Genomic DNA, 24,495 nt, shown 5'->3' with positions numbered 1-24,495 from the left:
TCTCTTTTAGGGGAATGACTAGCTTAAGGGATATAAAAATGTTCAATTTTACAAGATTGTGCTAAATTGAGTTTTGAAGCGGTTGTGGCAGTTGATGCTGTGACACACAAAGCGTACAGGGAATTCCAGCTCATCTAGATCCTTGCACGCCCTTAGCAGACTTCCTAATTTCTGTCACACTTGTGGGTGTAAAACAGTGGTTTTGCTTAGTTTCCTGAGTCCTAAAGAGGTGACCATCTTTTCAAAGTTTGTCGGCCATGAACATTTGTCTTCCACAGAATACTTGTTCGTGCCCCTCCCCCCCCCCCCCGGCTTCTACGGGGTTGTGTTTTCCTTTTTCAGTTGTAACAGGTCTTTAATACTCTGGGTGCTGCCCTCTTGTCCTTGGTATGCTACAGGAATATTCGCTACCATTTGGTGGCTTGTTTTTTTCATTTTCTTTATGGTGCTTTTATTGAACAAAATTATCGTAATGTCGTCAAATGTATCATTCTTGTCTTTTATGGTTAGCTCTCTTTGTATCTTCCTGGCAGTTTTACCTTCATGTTGCAATAATCTTATTTTTTTCTAAGCATATTAACATACTGTTCATATTGAAATCCACTGATTTTTGTGGATGTGATAATATAGATGTCTAAATGCATTTTTTTTTTTACATGGATAACCACTTATCCTGGCACTTGTGTTTGAAGAGCCTCCTTTCTCCACTAGCCTACGATTCTTTTTTTTTTTTTTAATTTATTTATTCGAGAGACAGAGAGAGAGCATGAAAGGGGAGGTCAGAGGGAGAAGCAGACTCCCCATGGAGCTGGGAGCCCGATGTGGGACTCAATCCCAAGACTCCGGGATCATGACCTGAGCCGAAGGCAGTTGCTTAATCAGCTGAGCCACCCAGGCGCCCCTAGCCTACGATTCTATCTGCCACATCTCACAACGAGACACACAATGGGTTAGTTTAGGGACTCTCTCTTCTGCTCCATTGGTCTGTTTGACTTCCTGTGTCAAGACGACATTGTCTTAACAATGATAACTTGATAATATATCTTTGTTTTCAGAGAGATCAGCTCCTCCTTCTTATTAAGAAATTGGACCCTTGCTTTTCCATACAAATCATTAGGGAATGAATTGATGATATATGCTATCTCCCCATGTATTTAAAGGTCTATAATCTTTTGTGGGAGGTCCTCAAGATCACCACCGAGCTAGATGATTCTCTTGGAAGGACCCTCCATCCCCAGAGGCAGAAGAACTGTTGTAGTCATGGTTATGGTTTATTATAGTGGTAAGGTGCTGATTAGAACTAACAAAGGGGAAGGAGCAGGGGTGAACAGTCCAGGAGAAACTCTACTTCAGCTTCCAAGTGTCCTTTCCTGATGGAGTCACGGGGACATGTGTGAATTTCCCAGCACCAGCACATGACAGTAAATGCAAAGTGGTGTCACCCAGGGACTCTCACCTGAGCCTTGGTGTCGAGGTTTCTGTTAGGGGTCAGTCATACGGTCCTACAACACCGTGCTACTGACCTCGGGTCCTCAGGCTCCAGCCCTCTGGAGCAAACACTTGTTCAGCATAAATCACAGTGTTAATATAAATGATCTGATCAGACAGATATTTGGCTCAAGGTCTTGAAACACAAAATTTTATCGAACAGCATAATTCAGGGCCTCGGTACTCCTCTCCCAGGAGCTGGCCAAGGGACCGTCTGAAAGATGAGCCCTTCTTGGGAGTAGGCAGGGTTTCAGCAATGCAGGCTTTCCTGAGCTAACCCTTTTCTGCATAGATGTCTTTAAAGAAAATAATTTTGTCATGTTTTTTAAAACACTTTTTAAGGACACAGTTTCAGACCTAGAGAAAACTCATAAGAATACAAAAATGGCTTTACAAACATCTTTTGTCTAGATGCCCAATTATTTGTATTTTATCCCACTTGCTTCATCAGGTTTTCCCTCCTCCCTCCTCCTCTGGTTCTCTCATTTTCTTCCAAAGCACTTTAGAGTAAGTTGAGGCGATTGTCTCACTGTGCCTTGAATAGTTTTGTGTGTACTTCCTACGAAGAGTATTTTCTTACAGAACCACAGCACGGTTGTTGAGAATCAGTGTGTGTATGTAGAGATCCATACGTAGAGTAGTTAGTATCAGACATGGTAAAACTATTGTCTGACCCACAACTCATTGTCAGTTACCCTGGTCGTCCCAATAACGTCCTTTATAGCTAAGCTTCTTTGCAGCCCAAGGTCCCATCCAAGATTACCCGTTGTTTTTTGTTGCCTGTTTCTTTAGTGTATTTTTACCTGAACTGGTACCGTGGCTGTCTTTGTGTTTCTCAACCTTGATACTTTTGAAAATGACAGGCCAAGGGTGTTTGTAAAATGTCTCTTAGTTTAGGTGACCTGAGGAGTGCTAGAAATTCTAGTTTTTCCCTCACATTCATCTCCAAGTCTTTTTCAATTCCTTCTCTTCTCTCTTTATCCTTTAATCTCCTTCACGATTAAATTCAGATTGAGTTTTTAACAAGAATGTTACAGAAGGGATGCTGTATCATTCCCAATGCATCCTACTGGGAGTTGTGTGATGTCAGTTTGTTCCAATATTAGTGACGTGACCTCCTGAAGCGAGAGAGCGAGGTTCTTGTCTCATGGAGTCAAAGAGACTCTCTCAGAAGAAGGAGAGTGAGTAAAGCGATAGTGTTTTATGAAGCAAAGATACAGAGAAAGGCCTTGGGAGTGAGAGGGGTCCTGACGGGTCCTGACAGGTCCTGACAGGATGGCCAATGTGGGCCTTCACCAACTGTCTTTTATTTAGAACTGACTAGGGGGCTTGTGACCCTATCATTCCCGTGATGTCTTGGTTTGAGTACGGACTGGTGATAACATCTTTAGTGTCTTAATACTACTTTGGGGTCTGGTCATTCTTTGTTGGTCAAAATGTGATGGACATAAAAAGACCCACCTCTGATGCCCAGTTCAGGGTGGTCTGGTCAGTTCCCTTATTTCTGATTTCCTTACACCTCAACATTTCTGGGATTTCTGTGAGCCTGATCCCGTAGCCCCCCTACCTCTCTCTCTCTACCAAGGCCCACCTGTCCCTTACTCAATGAGACCATTCCGATGTGTATCCGTGGGTCATATACTTGGGGAATGATTGCCAACATGTATCTTGGTGTCGGGGGGTGGGGAGGGAGATAAAGGAAGTTTCCGAACGCATTTCTGTGTTTTAAAGTAGACTTACAGCATCCTGGGGGTCAGGTTAGATTGCCTTTTGCCCTTTGCAAAGTGTCAACATCCAGGCATTCAAGTCCCCAGGGGACTGTCACTCTGCCTATTTCAAGGACTTGTCAATAGGTTGTAAGTAGTAAAGGAATTTCATAATTTTTCCTTCTGTCTTTGTTTCCCAAATCACTATAATCTCTTGTTCAAGGTGGTATCCACTAGATCTCTCTATTGTAAAGTTAGTATTTTCTCTTTTTGGGGGGTGACCTACTGAGATTAATACCCTCTTCCTCCTCAAACTCTCACCCTGGAGTTTTAGGCTCCCTGATGAGTTTCTGACTCCATCTTTCCTGCATTACGTAAGTCGGCATTCTACGTAAGGAAGATTCCTATTTAGGTACAAGCAGATTTAGGTGGTATAGGTACTACTAGACAATGGTGGATACTGTAACATTATCTTGATGTCCACATCATCACAGAACCAGTCAGTGGGAAAACCTTAAGTCTGGCTGCTCTGCTCTTTTGACCTCTTTCCATTATTCACTGATAACTTTTTTATACACCAGCCCAGTAAGATGTCCCAGGCTTGTCTTGTACTTCCCCAGCACTGGCCCTGGAATCAGCCATTGATGCAGGGCGCTCTGGTACCTTTTGGCAGAGGATAATACTTAGAAACCAAGATCTGGGTCCTAGGTATACTTTCTGCCATTGCTGTATGATTATTTTTGGATTCTTGCAGTGAAAAAGCTAGGAAGTGGTATGTCTCTTGGTGTCTGCGTATTAATATCTACATCTTAAAATCCACAATTTCATAATAGTATCTGCAATTCAAACTATCTCACAGTCTACTCTGGTGTTGCTCCTTTCCATATTTATAAGTCCTGTCTACAGCACTAAAAATCCGGTTCATAGTCTCAGTATATTTGCACATTTGCTTCTTTAATATACAGAGAAAGTTGTTTCTAAATTGCTAACCCCCTGCTACGTCAAAAACCTAACCTACTTAATAGAATTCAGAAATGTTCTATGCATATACCTGAGCATGTGTTTTTGTAATACAAATGGACTGTGTTCTGTGTCCTGCTATAAACGTGTTCATATAACAATACGTGGGAGATGTCTTGACAAATCAGTATTGGAAGACTTATGCATTCGTTTGAACAACTGTGTGTTGTAGAGTAAAAATACAACATAATTTATTTAACTTGAATCAGTGGATAAGTAAGCTGTTTGCGGCTTCCAACATTTTTTAGGAGTATGCTAAAGAATCAGTCTTTGTATAGAGTTGTGCCCTCCTGGGAGCATATCTATAAGATCCATTCATGAAAGTAAAATTCCTGGTCAGTTTAAGAACTTAGGTACTATTGCTAGACAGAAGCCAGAATAGGATGTACGTCTGCATTCGGCATAACTGAGAATGCTTTCTTACCCACACTTCCTTCAACCGTGGGCTTTGGCCAATTTTTTCAGTGTTTGGCAAGCTGATAGGTAAAAATGGTGTATTATTTCTTTCTTTGGATTTTTATTTCTTTAATTATGAATGAGGCTGAATATCTTTTCCTACGCTTATTAGTCACTTGTACTTCCTTTGCTGTGAATGTCCGTTTACATATCTTGCTCATTTTTTGTATTGTATTGCCATTTTCTTGTAATGAGTTCTATAATGGGGAAATATGCCTTCTATCATCCATGTTGCAGATAGCTTTCTTCCACTTACAACTTTTACTGAGTTTATGGGCTTGAAATTCTATTAGGATTATATTTATGTGTGCGTCAGGGCCTTCCTCACTACAAGATTATTTTTTTAAAGGACCCATATTTTTATTTCTACCTTCTATGTTTCAATATGTGATTCATTTGGAATGTAATTGGTTGTAAGAAACAAATTTTGAAATATTTCTTAAGATCAAGTCAGACATTCCTTTTGTTATTCCCAATAACTAGGCATCGTCTCAACACCACTGAAGGGGGAGCAGATTTTGCGATCCCAGAATGTGTTTCTCTGGCGTGGGGATAATTTTAAGCTGGTTATTTTTAACAGCACACACAGGTGTAGCTCTGAAAACTGAGTAGAATTGATCCTTTCAAGAGACATTTGCATTTATAAGGGAAATCTCCATTTGTAAGGGTGTCTCCCTCATTGGTAGGGAAACGAAGAGAGTCTTACCACGTCTGTATCACAGCCTTACCCTGGGTTACTGTGCTTTACCTGGTTACCTTCTATGATTCTCCCCTTTACCCCCCAACATATTCCTTTGTCTTTGGCTTGTATTTAAGGTGATGGCTTTATCTGGGGGAATTACTTAGTTTTTCTGGGTCTCCCATGCATACAGTAGGTATATATGCTGTTAAACTTTGATTTTCTCCTGTTAACCTGTTTTACATCAATTTTATATCAATTATCAGACCAGCCAAAGAACCTAGAAGAGGGAAAACGTTTCCACCCCTAGGTCATACACTGAATAATAAAAACACCGTATATTGGTACTCCATGATGCTACCATCTGCAAATCCCCCCACCCCAACCATAGTTCCTCTTTGGAATTTCTCTATTCTCACATTTTTAAGAATGGTGTTTTTGTGGATTTCTTATTTGTATTCATAGAAATTTAAGGAGAATAAACATCTTTAATCTTCACACTGAGGCTTTCCATCCAAAGCGAGATTTAAAAAGAAACACTTTTATGTTTCATAGGGTTTTAAGATCTTTTCCATAGAAACTGCACATTTCATATTCCCATGTATTTGCTATGTTTTGTTTCATTTAGAAATGGGCTACTTCCATTATATTTTCTAGAAATCTGTTGATTTATTGCTTATCTTTCCAGCTCATTCTCACTGGTACCCTAATCCAAATAATTTCTCAATTTGTGAAGTCCTACACTCTGTATCTGTATGTGTTTCCATTATTCCCAGGCTCTCGGGCTACTTACTGCTCCCACTGTTCTCACTTTCCTCCCCACCCTGTCGAGCCTCCACAGACTGTCCTTGTCAATTATTGCCTTGCTTTTACCTTGAATTTACTTGCTCCTGTCTTATCTTGTGTCATGCCTGCTTTGGTTAGACCAAATATTGCTTGGGCAGAGCACCCATGCAAATGAACTTCATGGTTTTACCGGGCAAAAAGGCTACTATTGTAACCTGATCAGCATGAGTTTGCTCCTTGTGGGTCACGCATAGAAATGACACCAAGTGGAATTATCACACAAAGGAAATTTTGTCTGAGCAGATAAAGAGATCTTGGGGGATAATTTCCAAAATCATGCCTTCCCCCTACCCCCCCAGCAAGGGTGAATGGGGTCCTTTTATTTAGGGTGAGGATGAATATTTATTTATTTATTTAGATTTATTTGAGAGAGACTGAGCACAAGCCAGGGGGCTGGGTAGAGGGAGAGGGAGTAGCAGACCCCACTCCCCCACCTCCCCTACTCCGGCTAAGCAGAGAGCCCAAGGCTGGACTCAATCCCAGGAAGCTAGAATTATGACCTGAACAGAAGGCAGACGCTAAACTGACTGAGCTACCCAGGCATCCCCAGGATGAATATTTAAAAAGGGGATCCTTGTTACTATATGCAGAGGTGGGCATAAGGTCACAAATACACCTTAAGGAGACATGCCTGTTTGTTATGTTAATGAGGCTTGTGCTCCCCCATGGGTGGAGATTTTAGCACTGTAGTGAGGTAAATGTAACTGTTGGTTTCTCCATGGTCCACCTTCCCAGGTGTGAGTAGGGGGTTGAGCTCAGCTGCTCTGGGGCCAGTTGCCTCCTCTGCGCATGCCACAGTTAACCTTCCTCAGGCTCTTCCCATGCTCTGATCTCAGCCCAGAGCGCTCATTCTCAGGAGTTCTCACCCACTCCTTCACTTCATTTTTCTGCTCACATGCCATCTCAGAAAGGCCTTTCCTGACCACCTGACCTAAAAGATCTGCTGTTCCCTGCTGGCAGGAATGACTACCCTTTTGCCCTTTTTTGCTCTATCTTCAGACGCTTATCCCTTACCAAGAAAATCTATATTATTTACATACTTTGAAAATCATCTGTGTTCTTGAGTATGAACTCTGATAGCAGGTGCTTTGTTCACAGCTTGTTTGTTTTTATTAGTGCTTTTTGCTTTCTTCTATGTAGTATTTGCCTGGTAGACATTTTTCCGTCCCTTATTTTCAACCTTATTATTTTGTTTCAGATAGTGATATATGCTATAAAAACCACAGAACAGTTAATGGAGAATGTCATTGGTGGCCATTATGGTCAATGAAGTGATCAGGGAAGGAGTCCCTGAGGACCGCTGCTCATTTCCCTTGAGGTCTGAATGATGGGGAACCAAAATCTGGAGAAAGAGCATTCTCAACTGAAGGGATGGCAAGTCTAAAGATCCTAAGTGGGAATAAACCTTCCATGTCGATAGATGTTGGAGTAGCAGGGCTTAGCAGTAGGAGATGAGGTCCTTCCCAAAGGCATGGGTGGCAAGGACAGGTAGGGCCTTATAGGCCACCATGAGGAAAGTGGATTTTATTCTGAGTGCAGTGGAAATCCATTGGATAGTTTAATTAGGCGAAGGGTGTCATCTGGTTTTCATTTTTAGAAGATAACTTTGCTATTATGTAGAGAATCGATTGGAAAAGTACAAGAGTAAACAAGGGGAATGTATACTGAGAGATTGTTTCTGGATAAAAGAAGTTTCAGTGGAGATGGAAGGAAATAGATGATAAATTCACAGTGTGTTTTGTAGGTAGAGCTGACAAAGCTTGTCAGGGGATACCAGTCTAGATGGCCCCAAAGGCTCATTTAGTAGCTTGGCAAAGAGCTGACACAGCAGTTCTAAGAAACTTTGGTGGAAGAAGAGGCCGACACCAGTGGCTGAGTTCTTGCTGCTGCCCTCCTTTCTAACAGGCCTGTTGCCACCTGGGAGCTCCTGTTGTTAGATGATCACTTAGAGGGCCCCTGTTTCTCCTTTTATACAAAGGTGCCATCCCGAGGTATAACCAGCCCACTTATGCACAGCCGAGGCTACAGATTAATGAGAGTTTGGGAGATTGTGTGTACTCTTGAAGATTTTCTCCTTATAACCTTGTTTTGCTCAACACCCTGTGGTGCTAGGAGAATGTTGTCTTTGTCTTCTTTTGCATAAAAAATGTGCGGACAGTGCTGGGGAGGAGGAAGGAAAAGATAGGATTCCAGACAGGCTCACTGGCTTTTGGATTGAGCAGCTGGGAAGAGAAGGTGCCACATACTAGTTTATGTTTAGTAATGTGTGTGTGTGTGTGTGTTGTGTGTTTCATTTGGAACAATCCTAGGTCTCCAAATAGAAGTGTCAAAAGCAGGCAACTAGTTATAAAGTTGGGATTTGGGAAAGACCACAGCTAGAATTATAAATTTGAGACTTCCCCTTATTCTTCACAGCTATCAGCATAAAACAACAAGAACCAATCTAAAGTGACCTTTTCTTTAGAAAAAGTCATAGAGGGAATGGTCAAAGCTTTTCTCTCCATGAGAGTCTCAGCCCCAGATAATTCAAGGCTAAAAAATCATGAGAAGTCAGAGAGTAATTCAACCAAAACTTTAAGGAATAAGTAACCACAATGGTCTTTATAAAGATGCAAAGCCTAGAAAAAGAGGAAACCGTTCAAATTATTTTATAAAGTGAACAGCATTGGAAACAAAGCCTGATTTGATTATCACAGGTACACAGGACACACACGTGTTGGGGAGGAAGAATTTATTCCACCCTTGAAGTTTCTTCTAGCTGGGCTAAAACTAAAATTGACATGAGACAGATTAACAGGAGAAAATCAAGTTTAACAGTGAATAGACGGGGAATTCACAGAGACATGGAATTCCAAAGACAGTCAGCAACATGATACTTACGTGAGCTCAGGAGAGGGGTAGTGTCTGTGGATACAAAGGGGAGGAAGACCATTAGTGGGAAGGTGGGAGTACACATTTGAAAAGCAAAGGTGCTCTATTATGCAGATAAGTTTCTTTTTTTTTCTTTTTTAAAATTATGTTAGTCACCATACAGTACATCATTAATTTTTGATGTAGTGTTCCATGATTTGTTGTTTGTGTGTAACCCCCAGTACTCCATGTAATACATGCCCTTTTTAATACCCACCACCAGGCTAACCCATTCCCCACCCCCTCCCTTCTAAAACCCTGAGTTTGTTTGTCGGAGTCCATAGTCTCTCATGGTTTGTCTCCCCCTCTGAATTCTCCCCCTTCTTTTTTCCCTTCCTTCTTCTAATGTCCTCCATGCTATTCCTTATGTTCCATGAGTAAGTGTAACCATATGATAGTTGACTTCCTCTGCTTGACTTATTTCATTTAGCATAATCTCCTCCAGTCGCATCCATGTTGATGTTAAAGTTGGGTATTCATTCTAATGGCTGAGTAATATGCCGTTATATATATGGACCATATCTTCTTTATCCATTCATCTTTTGAAGGGCATCTCAGCTCTTTCCACAGTTTGGCTATTGTGGACATTGCTGCTATGAACATTGGAATGAACATGGCCCTTCTTTTCACTACGTCTGTATCTTTGGGATAAATACCAATAGTGCAATTGCTGGGTCATGAGATAGCTCTATTTTTAATTTTTTGAGTAACTGCCACGCTGTTTTCCACATTGTACTAACTTGCACTCCCACTAACAGAATAAGAGTGTTCCCTTTCTCCACAGCCTCTCCAACATTCGTTGTTTCTTGCCTTGTCAATTTTTGCCATTCTAACTGGGGTAAAGTGGTATATCAGTGGGGTTTTGATTTGAATTTCCCTCATGGCTAATGATGTTGAACATTTTCTCATGTGTCTGTTAGCCATTTGCCTGTCTTCTTTGGAGAATTGTCTGTTCATGCCCTTTGCCCATTTTTTGACTTGATTAGTGTTTTGGGTGTTGAGTTTGAGAAGTTTTTATAGATCTTGGATATCAGCCCTTTGTCTGTAGTGTCATTTGCAGGGATCTTCTCCCATTCTGTGGGTTGCCTCTTTGTTGTGTTGACTATTTCCCTTGCTGTGCAGAAACTTTTTATCTTGATGAAGTCCTGAAAGTCCATTTTCACTTTTGTTTCCCTTTTCTTTGGAGACGTGTCTTGAAAGAAGTTGCTGTGGCTGATGTCGAAGAGGTTCCTGCCTATGTTCTTCTCTAGGATTTTGATGGATTCCTGCCTCACATTGACATCTTTTATCCATTTTGAGTTTATCTTTGTTACAGTTTAAAAGAATGGTCTCAGATAAGTTTCTTAGGCAAAGAGGAATCTCTATTAATAGTACTTTTCCTGGTACTGAAATGCAGTTGAGGGGGAGGTGAAGAGATTTTCCTGAATCTGCTGGATTTTGATTACTTTTAACTCAAAATAGTGTTCATGCCCAAGGAGCCCATCTTGGGCTGCCTGCTCTATACATACAGACACAAAACGCAAATTTCACTAAAGTAAATAGAGAACCTAGTGCTAGATTAAAATAATAGTATACTGGGGCAAAATGTAATGTCATATTGCATGTGATCAATAGGAAATCCCAAACTCTTGGAATTTAAAAACTTCACCATTTATGAACTATGTGATTTTAGGCTTGTTATTTAACTTCCAGGTGCCTCTGTTTCCTTTTCTGCAAAGTAGGTATAACATTATTCATACCTACAAAGTGGTAATAATAATAGAATCTACATCATAGGATTGTTTTGAGGATAAAATCAGTTGATTAACATACATCCTTAGAAAAGTGCCTGACACATGATAAGTATGCAATATGTTAGGTATCATACCAGTAACACAAGGAGGGTTCTGAAATTTATATCTATTAATAAATTCAGTGAACCATATAAAATAGAGAAAAATTATATGCATTTCTCTCTAGATGCTGAGAAGGATCCATGATAAAATGTAACCTCTATTCTTCATTTAAAAAATCCAATTAAGTAGGATTAGATGAATAATTTCTTAACATAAAAATGTGTGTATTTCAACTAAAATTCCAACATTGGGCTTTATAGGGGGAAATGAGAAACACTCCCATTAAATAAAATGAAACAAAATGATCACTATAACCATTATTATTTAACTCTGTGTATACTGAACAACATAATTACCTCAAGAGAAATAATTAAAAGGTGTAAAAACTGTAAAGGAAGAGGTAGAATTATAATCTTTCCCAGGTGATATAATAGAATACTTGGGAAATAACCCAAGAGGATTCACTGAAAAATTATTACATTAAAAATATTCTATAAGGAGTCTGGGTTCAGATTTATCATTATTCTAGCTACACAGAAATAAAAACCAATTAATAATGGAAGAAGAGCCATTTTCAATTGAAAAACTATAAGGTATGTCAAAGAATAAACTTAAGAAATGTGCAAAATGAATTTCTGATATAGATAAAATGGCATAGATTCATTTCTCCCCTTAAGTTCAACAATAACCCTTGGAAATAACCCAAGAGACAACCAAAGGAGAACTCTAAGAGATGGTGAGAGGAAGCTAGGCTTGTTTTGGATCTCAGGTCTGGAGGAACAGAACAGTGGCAGTAAATCTTAACCTCCCCCACCCCAACTTAAAGTCACCTTGGCCCCAGTGTTTCCTGACCATCTATCTATCTGGCTCATTCCTATCCTGGATCAAGCAGATGGTGATGAGCCTGGCACCACTAGCAAGGGGATTGATGAGGGAGACTCAGTAATCGTAGCCTGGGAAGGTGTGTTCTCTCCTTGAAGGTCCTCCCTGACCAAAATTTGACCCTCCCTGACCTGAAACAGTAGGGTTACTGATCTCACCAACAAACCGAGTTCTGGAAGCCTCTTTGACCCTGTGAGCCGAAAACTTCCCTTCTTCCTCCAACTTCCCTCCATCCTTCAGAGACACAAGTTTAGGGATAGGGTGTACTAGTAAGAAAAGATCTCCATCCCCACATATGAGGGGCATGTGATCTGAACAAGCACCTGCCTAGAGAAGCCTCTGTCCCCTCAGGCTGGGGCTCCCCTCCATGTCAGCATTCCAGCTTGGAGAGACCCATTTTAGCCCCCTGGCAACACCAGCAGCACCATCTCAACAGCACCAAAGAAGCTAAACACACCCAAAAAACAGAAAATGTTCTGAAAATTAAATGTCTTTGGAACCACAGGCAACCAAAGTAGGCCGGGCCTGGCATGCTAACCCTAAACTGGGCAACCACCTACTAGAGTAAAAGATTTAATCAGGATCTAGAGTCTTCTAGTGCAATAGGCAAAATGTTTAGGTTACAAACCAAAAGTTAACAGGAGAATAGGAAAAATTCTAAGAACATAAAAGTTAAGTGTCTTGCTCCTAACAAATCCATGGATCAAAGACGGAGTCTCAAAAGAACAGGAAAGAATGGAAATGACTGTACGATTTATTAGGCAGATACAGCTAAAGCAGCAGTGTTAAGGTAATTTATAGCACTAAAATGCTTACATAAGAACTGAAGGAAACTCTCAAATGGATAATCTAAAGTTCCTACCTCGAGGAACTAGAGTTGCAAAGTCCCAAAGCAAGCAGAAAGAAATGATAAAGAATAGAAGTCAATGAAATAAAAAAATAGGAAAATAGAAAAAAAATCAGTGTAACAAAATTGGTTCTTTGAAAAATCAGTAAAATTGATAAATTTCTAGAAAGACTGACAAAAGACACAATTTGCCATTATTAGGAATGGAATGAGGGTATCACTAGAGTCTGCAGCTATTAGAAGGATAATATGGAAATACTATGACCAACTTTGTTTATAAACCCAACAACCTGAAATGGGTCAAGTCCTCAAACTACTAAACCCCAGCCAGATAATCTGAATAATCCTATGACATTGGATAAATTGAGTAGTCTTATAATTATTTAAAAAATTGAATTTGTTATTTAAAAACTTAAGAGAAGGAACTCTCCAGGTCTAGATGGTTTCCCTGGAGAATTTATCAAACTGTGAAGGAAAAATTAGTGTTAAGTATGAGCGTCTCTTCTAGAAAACAGAGGAGAGTAGACTACTGATCAACTCACTTGGAGTCCATAATTTATGAGTCCAGTATTATCCTGGTACCTAAATCATGTAAAGGCTATACAAATAAGACTATAGATCATCATCTCTCATGAACTTAGATGCAGAAATCCTCAGCAAAATATTAGCAAACCAAATCCAGCAATGTATAAAAGGAATTACATATCGTGACCAACTGGATTTATTTCAGTAATGGCAAGCTAGGCCTGCCGTCACAAATCAGGCAATGGTATCCACTATATTAACAGACTAAAAAAGAAAGGTCATATAATTATATCAACTGACCTACAGAAACACTTTATGAAATCCACTCATGACACACATTTTTTGCAAGTTAAGAATAAAGGAAAATTACCTCGATTTGATAAAGACCATGTCCAAAAAACCTGTAGAAAGCATCATCCTTAATGGTAAAAGACTGAATGCTTCTTCCCCTTTACTCCCCCCATCCCCCAAAAAATCAGGAACAAGACAAGGATGTGTGCTCCCACCAGTCTTATTTGTCATAGTAAGAGACGTTCTAGTCAGGGCAATATGGCAGGAGAAAGAAAGAAAAGGCATACAGATCAGAAAGGAAGAAATAAAACTGATCCTAGTTATGTCGAGGACATAACTGTCTATGCAAAGAGACTGAAGATATCTACTGATAACCCCCTAAAAACTCCTAGTGACTTAAAGTCACAGCATGTAATATCAATACATGAAAATCATATTTCTCTAAACCAGCCCTGAACACGTGGAAACCAGAATTAAAAGCACAATATCATTTACAATTTCTCAAAGAAAAATGAAATGCTTAGGTATAGAGTGTAAGATTTGCATGCTGAAAATTATAAAATGCTGATAGAAGAAATCAAAGAAGACTTAAATGGCTAGAGACCTATTGTGTTCATGGATTAGAAGACTCCACATCGTAAAGATGTCAGTTCTCCTTAAATTGATCTATAAATTTGATGCAATTCCTATGAAATCCCAGCAAGGTTTTCTATAAACATAGATAAGCTTATTCTAAAATTGGTATGGGAATATACAGGACTTAGAATAACTAAAACAATCTTGACAAAGAATAAAGTAGGAAGACTCATATGACTCAATATTGAGGCTTGCTGTATGGCTGCATTAATCCCGGTGGTACAGGACTTGAGCAGTAGACACGTCGATCACGGGACCAGAAAGACACCCAGAAATTGATCCCCAGAAATCAGCTCAATGAGCTTTTGATGAATGTGCAAATTCAATTCAGCGGAGGATGTTCGCCTTTAAAGAAGACAGGGCTGGAGTAATTGGCTATCTGAAAGCAAAAATTAAAACTTTGACCTCAACATCACGCTTCACGCAAACTGACTCAAAATAGATCACTTAAATGTAAAACATAAAACTATAGAACTTTTAGAAATGGTTATAGGAAAATGTAAAATTTCCTAATTCAAAAGCTGACTTGAGACGATGGAAAATAACACTGTTTTTGAATACGAAGATTCAAGATCATTAAGACATCAATTTTCCGTAAATTAAAAAGGCAGTAGGAGTCTAGTAAAATGGAACCAGAGTGTGGTCTGCTTATATGTGTTTAACTGTGTTGAGAATGCTGTGTGTGTGGGTTGTTTTTTTTTTTTTTTTTTTTTTGGGTGGGGGAAGGGGAGGTTGTAATTTGAACGAGCTGCTTCTAAAACTTATGTGAAACATTGAAACAAGCAAAACATCCCCCAAATTCTAAAGAATAATGGCAGATAACTAGCTCTAGCAAATAAAACATTTAAAAAAATTCATGATAATTAATGTTTTGACATGTAGAATAAATATACAAATACAACAGAATAAAAATTCTACATTGTTTTCACAATTCACATTCCTCATTCTTTCACAAGACTTTCCTTTGCCCCAGGGTAAACCTAAAAGAACCCAGAAAAAAAGCCCATTGAATTTCAAAAAGATTTTTTAAAATGCATAACTAAAACATTTGTCTTAAAAGCGGGAATGGTTCTTAACGTTAGCAAACTTTTCTAGAGAGGAAAGTCTCTTTTAGCTTACCAATAATTTTGAATATCAGAAGCTTAAGGACTGAAGTACTTTATATGTGAAATGTATGGTGCAAATTGTAGAGTTAAGAATTATTCAGGTTTTTCTGTCAAAACAAAAGGAAGGCATCCAGCTTGGTGGAGCCCACAACATTAGCATTAGCTGGCTATTAGGCAAGGGCAAGTCTTGCACCCGCCAGCCAAGCCCTGCTGTGGGGCTAGAAGGGTGAGGTATCCCATAGAAACAGAAAGGCTATGCTCTCACTTCACAGAGAAGCAGACTCTTAGAAAAAAGCTGGAATCCTGGTGGAGGAGACGTGAGTGAGTGATGAATCCGGGTGGGTGGCATGGTGACACCCCACTGAGTCCTATTCATCACACCATCAGGGGCACAACTAAATGTCTAGATGTCTTCAAGAAGTGGCTGAGGGCAGGCCAGTGGCCCTAGGAAAGTCGTAAGGAAGATGAGGCCCCAGGACCACATTGGTTAAAGAACATTATGCCACCAGTGTCCTCCTGATAGATGCCACAAAAGATGGCCTCTGGGTGTCATATTTCTCCATAGAATCCATCATGGGGCAGTTGGAACCTAATGTAGACCAGGGAGGTTCCTTTTCCTCTATGCCAATAAGACTAGAAGACTTTTTTTTTAATGATTTTATTCATCTATTTGTCAGAGAGAGTGAGCGAGAGAGCACAGAGAGAGCAGGGGAAGCAGCAGCAGAGGGAGAAGCAGGCTCCCCACTGAGGAAGGAGCCCGATGTGGGACTTGATCCCAGGACTCTGGGATCATGATCTGAGCCGAAGGCAGGTGCTTAACCCACTGAGGCCCCCAGGCTTCCCTACAAGACTTGACGAGAACTTAATTGATTCACCCCAAGTAGAATGGTGAATATGGGGGAGGAGCAGGACCTTGAATTTAATGATGATTTCTCATCAAATGACTTATTCACTGAATTGCCCAAGTTTGCATGGAAAGGACCAGGTAACTTCTGCTGTCCATCAGGTTGGGAGCTCAGAACGACAACATGAATTAAACTGCAGAACCTTCTAAAAGTTTGGTTTTTATGTATCTGCATACTTAGCCTATAAAATGCATAATCACTTTACACATTTTGATATTTCTGCATTTCAGAAGTGTTCTGCAGTGAGAATGCCGTGCACTCACACACTGATTGTCTATCTTTTTACAAACAGTGCAGTACAGGAACTTTGATTTGCTCAGCCAGCACAACTGCTAATAATCATCATGTTATTCAACACCTATTTTGTCTCACAAATTGAGTCCAAAGTTCACCCTGATTCATTCTTATATTTTTGAGGCAAGGAACAGGAAACAGTCTTTTATTATTCTAACTCAGTTGCTTTAACCTTTTGAAAGTTTTCATGTCAAAAGTCCTCTACTGTTGACTTTTTTAGCTTTTTGTCATTCATTCATAGAAAGGAATTTCTTCTAATTCATCAGAAAGGAATTTTTTTGGTGCTTTTTCATATTTTCACTGAATTCTCTTTCCTTGCCTTTGTGACTTCACTTAGGAAGGGCAGGAGAAGAGCCCATCCAAAGGAGCCAATCTGAATTCTTGCCCCACAGCATGTCCCCTTGTCCTTCTGCCTTCTCCTGCTCTCCTCTCACTGGAAACTCCCATTTGGATCTGCCTCTAATTTTTCTTTTTTGTAGTCAATTTCACAGGTTTCTTTTTGGCAATCTGTTCCCCAAGCCATCTGTCTGCTCCTCTTCTGAGCCCACTGGTCATCCTGTCCAGGGAGAGCCACTGCTTTCAGCCCCACTAGGACTCTGTCGTGTGGCTCATGTTCAGCTTGAAGAAGCAAAGGATCAGACCAGGTCTGTGTGCTCTGTTCACGTGGCCAGAGCTGCATGGCTGTCGCGTGTGGCTCAGAGTCCTCTGTCATTCCTTTCTCCTCCACCCCACTTCCTTTTCCATTTGGCACCCCACATGTGAAACTTGCATGAACAGGAAACTCACAAAGGGTTCCTAGAAAATCTTCTCTCTAGAAAGTTCTTAGCTCTTCCCAAACCCATTTCCTAAAAGATATCTCATTTTTGCTCTGCTTACCTTATTATAACCAGTGTGATTAGGTTTTGGCACAATATTGTTTCTAGTAACCACTTGTTCAAACATCCAACTTACGTTAAAAGAAGATTCAGTCACGTATGACTTTAATGTGGTTTGTACTTCAGCAAAGTGGACCGGTCACTTTAAATTTAAGCTTGAGATGAGCACTCGATCACACTCTGACCCTGTAATTATCTCCTGGAATAGAGCCAGTAGGTGTCTGTTTACAGGTCTGCAGGGTAATTTATGTTTTTACTATGTTAACAAAGAGGTTGAGGCAGTGAGAATCAGTTATTAGAAGCTGGCCCTCAGCTTCAAGTCACTTCTGCTTTGGCCCTGGCTGTGAGTTGGAGATTTCACCAGTCACTAGAAACCCTGACTCTATAGCTTTACCTGTAAGCTTCCATCTGGAAAACATGCATGCCTATGGATAGGGTGGAGATTTCATCTTAGGGAAGGGATTTCCTACCCATCAACCTCCTCAGAGCATCCTGGACTTCTTTGTTTCTCAGACTGTACACCACAGGGTTCAGTAAAGGTGTTATGACCGTGTAGGTCACTGAGATTAACAGATCCTGATCCCTGTTGTCTTCAGACCTGGGCTTGAAGTGGGCAATGGAGGCACAGCCATAGTGGACAATGACCACTGTGAGATGGGAGGCACAGGTGGCGAAGGCCTTCTTCCTGCCCTCAGCTGAGGCGATCTTGAGGATGGTGGCGATGATGAGGATGTAGGTGATGAAGATGAAGGTGGAAGGGGCTGTGAGGGCCAACAGGGTGATAATTAAGGTCAGGATATCGTTAAGGATTGGAGCAGCACAGGCTAGGTCCAACACAGGTGGAACATCACAGAAGAAATGCTCAATTAGTGAGTTGCAAAAAGACAGTCTGAAAATGGCCACGGCCTGAATCAGAGAGAGCAAGAACCCTGAGGCACAGACCGAGGATGCCAGGATGGTACAGACTCTCCAGTTCATGACGACTGAGTAACGAAGAGGGTTGCAGATGGCCACGTAGCGATCAAACCCCATTACTGCTAGCAAGAAGCAATTGGTGATGGCAAAACCAAGGAAGAAAAAGAGCTGAGTCCCACAGCCCACCAGGGAGATGGATTGGCTCAGACCTACAAGGCCAGAAAGCATGCGTGGGATAATGACCAGGGAATAGAAAGTCTCCGACGTGGAAAGAACACTTAGAAAGAAGTACATGGGGGTGTGGAGGTGGTGGTCGATATGGATCACAGTCACAATGATGACATTGCCAGCCAGAGTTAGGATGTACACGATCAGAAACACAACGAAGAGTGTGAGCTGATGTTCATGGAAGTTGGAGAAACCTTGGAAAACAAATTCTCTCACCTCTGTGTGGTTGGCCGTCTTCATTGAGGATCTCAAATCAGAAAGGTAAAGAGAAGGTCAACACCATCCCTTCATAAGAGAGACCACCCATCCCTTTGTGAGCACACCATCAAGAGCAAAGTTTCAGTATCGCAAAGACCCGGTTCAGAACTTTTCAAATCAACTGTCTTTTCCAGGGACATGGCAGACTCTGTCCCAGAACTGATGTATACATGACAGCGAAAATCTGAGCAACGTTATTTGGAAGTTTGAGGTAAGGCTTTCTTTTCAAGGACAACTGACCCAACGTGTGGCCCATGAAGTTGGTCTCAAAAATTTCTTAAAACTAGATTTTCCTAAAATATTACCCACATTCTCAGACCACAGTGTGATTAAGTTAGAAACTATCACAAAAAAACTTGAAAAATTGGAAATGTTTGAAAATCTAACCTATGGTTCGAAGAGGAACTTATAATGGAAATTAGAGATCTTTGGAACAGAGCAGTGACAGGAGAATCACGTACCACAACACGTACCTTGCATTCAGAACATTATTGAAAGGAAGTTTATCACTGAAAATGGCTTGTTTGTTTTTTTAAAACTGAAAATTAATGAGAATCCATTCCAAGAAGTTATAAAAAAACAGCAACGATGAAACAGATGTGAATGATAAAATACAGAAAATCCATAAAGGTTCAGGTTTATAAACTTTAGGTAAACTCATGAAAATCTGACCAAGAAAAACAAGTGAAGACATAAACTCGATTATGAATTAATAAAGGGACAGAAGCTTCAGACTCAGAAAGATGAGAAGTAACATTATGTACAACTCCTCCTCCACAGGTTTTTAAACTTCAATGAAATGGATATATTTCTAGAAAAAATTATCAATATTGAATCAAGAAGAAGAAAACCTAAAAAAAAAAATTAAGATATAAAGACAGTAGTGAAAAATCTACAAATAGATCTCTCGGCCAAGAGAAATTTACCGCTACATTCTATGAAACATTCAAGGATAAGTCGATTTCAATGTAATACAAATTACTATTTTAAGTAATAAAGAGGAAATCCTCTCCCCTCATTTTATGAAGCTGGAATTATCTTGACAACAAATTAAACTGGCCAATCTCGTAGATCTAGAGGTAAAATTCTTGATGAAATATCATCAAACCACATCCAACAATGTGTAAATGGGTCCATGAACAAGTTGGTTTTTTTTCAGGATGTGAAATTTGTTTAAGATTTAAACAATTCAATTGTACATTTCCTCCAGTAAACTGTTCGAAGAGAAAAAGCGACATGATTATTTCAATAGCTATCCCCCCAAAAATCATTTTTAAAATTCAGTGTCTACTTATAAAAATCCTGAAAAAACTAAGGATCAAAGATTTTCTTTAAGCTGATAAAGCATGTGTACAGTTCTGCAGTCAATATATACTTAGTGGTGAGATACTGAAGGGTTCTCTTCAATATTAGGACAAGATAAGGGTGACTGCTTCATCCACTTCTCTTCAACATTGCACTGAACACTCTGGCCAATCCAATAAGCCAAGAGAAAGAAATTAAAAATATAAGGATTGAGAAGGAAGGAATTCTCTGCAGATGATGCGATTGTGTACACAGAAAATCCAAAAGAAACTGCTGATAAATTATTAACATTATTAAGAAAGTTAGCAGGCTTTCTGGTACAAAATTTAGGTATAAAAATCTATCAAATTTATACACTTCAACAAACTGATAGCAAATTAAATTTAAAAGGACTGTCATTTATAATAGCTTAAAAGTATAAAGTACCTGGGAATACCGATGTTTATGAAGAAAATCACAAAACCTTAGTGAAAGACACCAAAGACTGAATGAAGTAAGGGAGTAACAGACCCTGCTTACGAGTTGAAAGATCTGAGATGGTGAAGATTCCAATTAATCAAAAATCTATGAATTCCTATCTATGATTTATGAATTCTCTGCAGTTCAATCAGAATCTCGAATGGATTGTTTTTGGCTGGTTGGTTGCTAGATTGGTAACTGATACTAAAATTTATATGAAAGTACAGAGATCTGAGAAAAGCTAGAACACAAACACAGGAAGAGAAGATTTACCCTTCAAACATCATTACTTACTATTAGGCGGTGGTCATTAAGAAGGTGTGGTGTTGGCACAGGGATGGAGTCTCACCAATGGGAGCAAACACAGTCTGAAATATGGGAACTCTTCACACCAGAGCTGGCACTGGAGGCTGGTGGGAAGCACCAAGTCGTCAATTAAGGATGAAATTGTTGGTTATCTGTATGGGAAAAAACGAAATCAGATTGTGCCATAAAAACATTAATTTCAATTGTATTAAAAACCTAAGAAGAAACAAAACACTTCATGAAATGTTTAGAAGATAAGCTTGGGGTAGCAAAAGATACAGAATATAAAATAATGATATATTCTGGTACATAAACATTAACTTCCATTTTTTAAAACAAATTCCAAAAAAGGGAACAAGTCAAGATATTTACAACAAAACCAGGTAAAACACTAGTGTCTAGGGTATCTAGAGCTTTAACCATAAAGAGAGAAAAAAAAGATCAGCTTAATATAATGATTTTAAAAGTGTATAAAAATTTCATATTAGGGGAAGCACAGAGGGCATGTGAACAGACTTTTAACATCATTAGTAGCCGCGGGAAAATAAGACCACAGACCACAATTTCACACCCATCAGACTTCAGGAATTCAAAGCTATTACAGATAAAGAGCAGGGGAAGCTCCTGAAGAGAGTGAATTGATAGGATCATTTTGGAAAACAGTTCGCTATTACCTGTCCGAGTTGAAAACGAATGGGTTGTGGGAGCCAGTGATTCCACCGTCAGAATTTAATCCGGAACAGCTACAGAGACATACAAAGTTAAAACAGCTTTGTTTATAATAGGGGGGGAAAGCGCTGAAATGAACCAAATGTTCTTCAAAAGCAGAAAGGATAAATTGAATAAACCCACAATATATTACAGAGCATCGAGTGAATTAATTATAGAGCATGGGTGGGCAAACGACACCCCATGGACCAGCAGTCTGCTTTGTAAATAAAGCTATATTGGGACACGGTCACACCCACTTGTGAATGTGTTGTGTGGATTGCGATCACCCTGCGACAGTGAAGCGGAGGAGTCCAGCAGAGACTGTATGTAGGACCTGCAAGACTAACACGTTTACTCCCAGGTCCTTTACAGGAAAGGTCTACAGACTCCTGCTAAAGATGGCTGAGGGCATGGCTTTCATTTTCACACTTCAGCTTTCTTGACCCTCAGAATCGGAACATTGCACAATAGAAGCCAACCACAGGTGTGTGTGTGTGTGTGTGTGTGTGTGTCTGTCTGTCTGTCTTCCATTTACTTAATGTTCAAAAGAAGGCAGGACTAGTAATATTTAGGGATAATCTGTTTCTTTATAAATATGCAAGTGCTTTAACCTAAAATTGATGATCATGACTGGTGAGGATTTGAAGCATTTGAAAGGAACATCTATGAGGCTCTAGATTTATAGTGATCTTCTGTTTCTTAGCCTGGGCAGAAGGTAGCTAGGTGTTTGTTTTGTTATTTTTCTTAAAATGCACATTTATTTTTTAAACTATTCAATGCACACCCTATGTTACAAAAAACATTAACATTATACATCAAGAAGAGCATTCATGCTACTGTTAAATGGGAGAGATACCACAAAACGGTAAGGATTGTATGAACCCAATACGGTAAAGGAAGTAAAAATCTTTATCTGTGTATTTATGAACATGTCTGTATACAAAAAAAGACTATGAATTTACAAATGGGGGCGCCTGGGTGGCTCAGTGGGTTAAGCCTCTGCCTTCAGCTCAGGTCATGATCTCAGGGTCCTGGAATCGAGTCCCATATCCGGCTCCCTGCTCAGCGGGGAGTCTGATCCTTCCTCTGCCTCTCCCTCCTCTCATGCTCTCTCTCTCTCTCAAATAAACAAATAAAAATATTTTTTAAAAAAGAATATATAAATGAATATATGGGACATTTATAAACAGAAACTAGCACAATATTTTAAAACTTTTTTGTGTAGCTTTTAATTGATGCATATGAAAATTATGTAATTCAATGGAAAATAAATTACAAAACAGGATGTGAGATATACAAAATTACCTAATTACATGAAAATGTGCATAGGAAAAAGCTGAAGGGAAATCATCGAAATGTTAGTAGTACATGATTCTGCATGGTAAAATTATGGGTGGATTTTTGCTGTCTCCTGAATTTTCCAAAGTGTCCACAGTAAATATATATTACTTATGCAGTGGGTTGGAGGGTAGCTTCAGTTTCTTTTAAGTGTCCCTTGGGGTCGTTCTCCTCACCATTTTTCCATTGAGGCATCCCTCCCACCTTGGTTCTCTCAGCATCTCTCATTCTTACATGATAACACTTGTCACATTCAATTGAAATGATTTATTATCTGGCTTTTCAACTAGATAGTACCTTTTTGGATGACAGATCATACTTAGTCGTTTCTGTATCCCCAGATCTTAGCTCGATTTTTGGCATATGTCAAGCCTTTGATCACTGTGTCAACGGAACTGATAAGTGAAGGAAAACTCTGGAGGTGCTTCTGAGCTGAAGGAAGAGCCCACACCTGTGCCAGATTCACCCAGCAGTACGGACATGGACAGGTGGAGACAGAACCAAGTACTGAAGGATTTCCAAGCTGGAGGGAGTGAGAGGTGGAGGAAATGGACCTTCCCAATTCAGACACAGGGAGCTTGTGAATCACTCAAGGAAAAGACAGAAATGCGGCATCCATGCGGACAGGAAGGGGCAGAGTCTGCAGGCTCAGCAAGTGGCAGAAGGTGAGAGACACCCAGAAAAAAAAAAAGACATGAAAGAACAATATTGGAAAACGTGGGTGGATGAACTGACTGTTGGCCAACCATCATCATCTGCGGAGACCATTCACCTTGGGCTAGTTCTCCAATCCTCAATCAAACTTTTGGAGGATAGCCCTTTTCATAAAAGATTATAGAAATTTATGGGAGTTTTTCTTTTACATTTTACAGTTTCCTTTTTTCTTCAGTTTCCTTTTCTACAATGTGATAGAAATGTGGGGGAACTTAGTCCCAAAAAGGATAAAGGACGCCGGATAACACATTTAGTTTACGGCCAAGGGGTGGGGGCAGCTCTGCTTGCCCTGTACTGCGTCCTTTGGTCTTAAGAGACCTTAATCCTGGAGGAGAGCCTTTCTGCCCCTGCTGAGCTACTGATAGTGTAACTGACACAAAGAAGTGGGTGAGCCTTCTTTAGGAAGACATTAAGAAACAGAAGAAATCACTGTATCTTGTTCTGAGTTTTTGATGCCTCTGTAAAAGAACATGGACTTGATAAGTATTACCCAGTTTCCTTTTAGTTCCTAACATACCGACCAGTGTCTGGAGGGGAAGGCAAGGCTCCAGAGGAATTGGCGTTCCCTTTCTTTTTTTTTTTCTACTCCAAGTGCATCTTCTCTTTCCCTAGAGTCTCCAGCTCCAGCCCAATTCACAATTTACATCCTCATGTCTGCCTCTCTCTCTCTCTCTCTCTTTCATACACACACACACACAGAGATTCTGCTATGTCTGTTTTTCTGAAAGTAGTGATCTGGAGGTCCCTGTGTTACATTGCTAAATGAGAGTAGGGCAAAGAGCCTGACCTAGGATTAAGCATTAAGTAAAGGGAGTCAAAGCAGCATATAGATTAAGAGATGGATAGAAAATTGTCTCAGGTCATTAGAAACGATAATGTAGAAACTAGCATTTGTTTAAAATATATACCAGTCTATTTTTTCTTTAGGAAAAGACCATGCACATGCAAGAGAGAGAAAAA

At 39.9% G+C, this 24,495-nt stretch overlaps 2 protein-coding genes across 2 annotated transcripts in view; one reads left to right on the top strand and one right to left on the bottom strand.

Annotated features, from left to right (window-relative positions):
- LOC111138875 (olfactory receptor 10J3-like) overlaps positions 1–24,495 on the top strand; it is a 145,673-nt gene that overhangs the window by 104,932 nt on the left and 16,246 nt on the right.
- On the bottom strand, positions 17,752–18,684 carry LOC111138877 (olfactory receptor 10J1-like). The gene has a single exon (XM_022490813.1). It carries the CDS (start codon positions 18,682–18,684, stop codon positions 17,752–17,754), a length of 933 nt encoding a protein of 310 aa, XP_022346521.1.

This window comes from Enhydra lutris, unplaced genomic scaffold (genome assembly GCF_002288905.1).
Source record: "Enhydra lutris kenyoni isolate GAN:26980312 unplaced genomic scaffold, ASM228890v2 scaffoldscaffold94, whole genome shotgun sequence".
Taxonomy (NCBI): Eukaryota; Metazoa; Chordata; class Mammalia; order Carnivora; family Mustelidae; genus Enhydra; species Enhydra lutris.
The sequence above is the reverse complement of the archived record's forward strand: the minus strand, read 5'-3'. Positions and strand labels throughout refer to the sequence as shown.

Excerpts from the sequence above, each read along its gene's own strand:
- LOC111138877 (XM_022490813.1), bottom strand. The coding sequence starts at position 18,684 with ATGAAGACGGCCAACCACACAGAGGTGAGAGAATTTGTTTTCCAAGGT.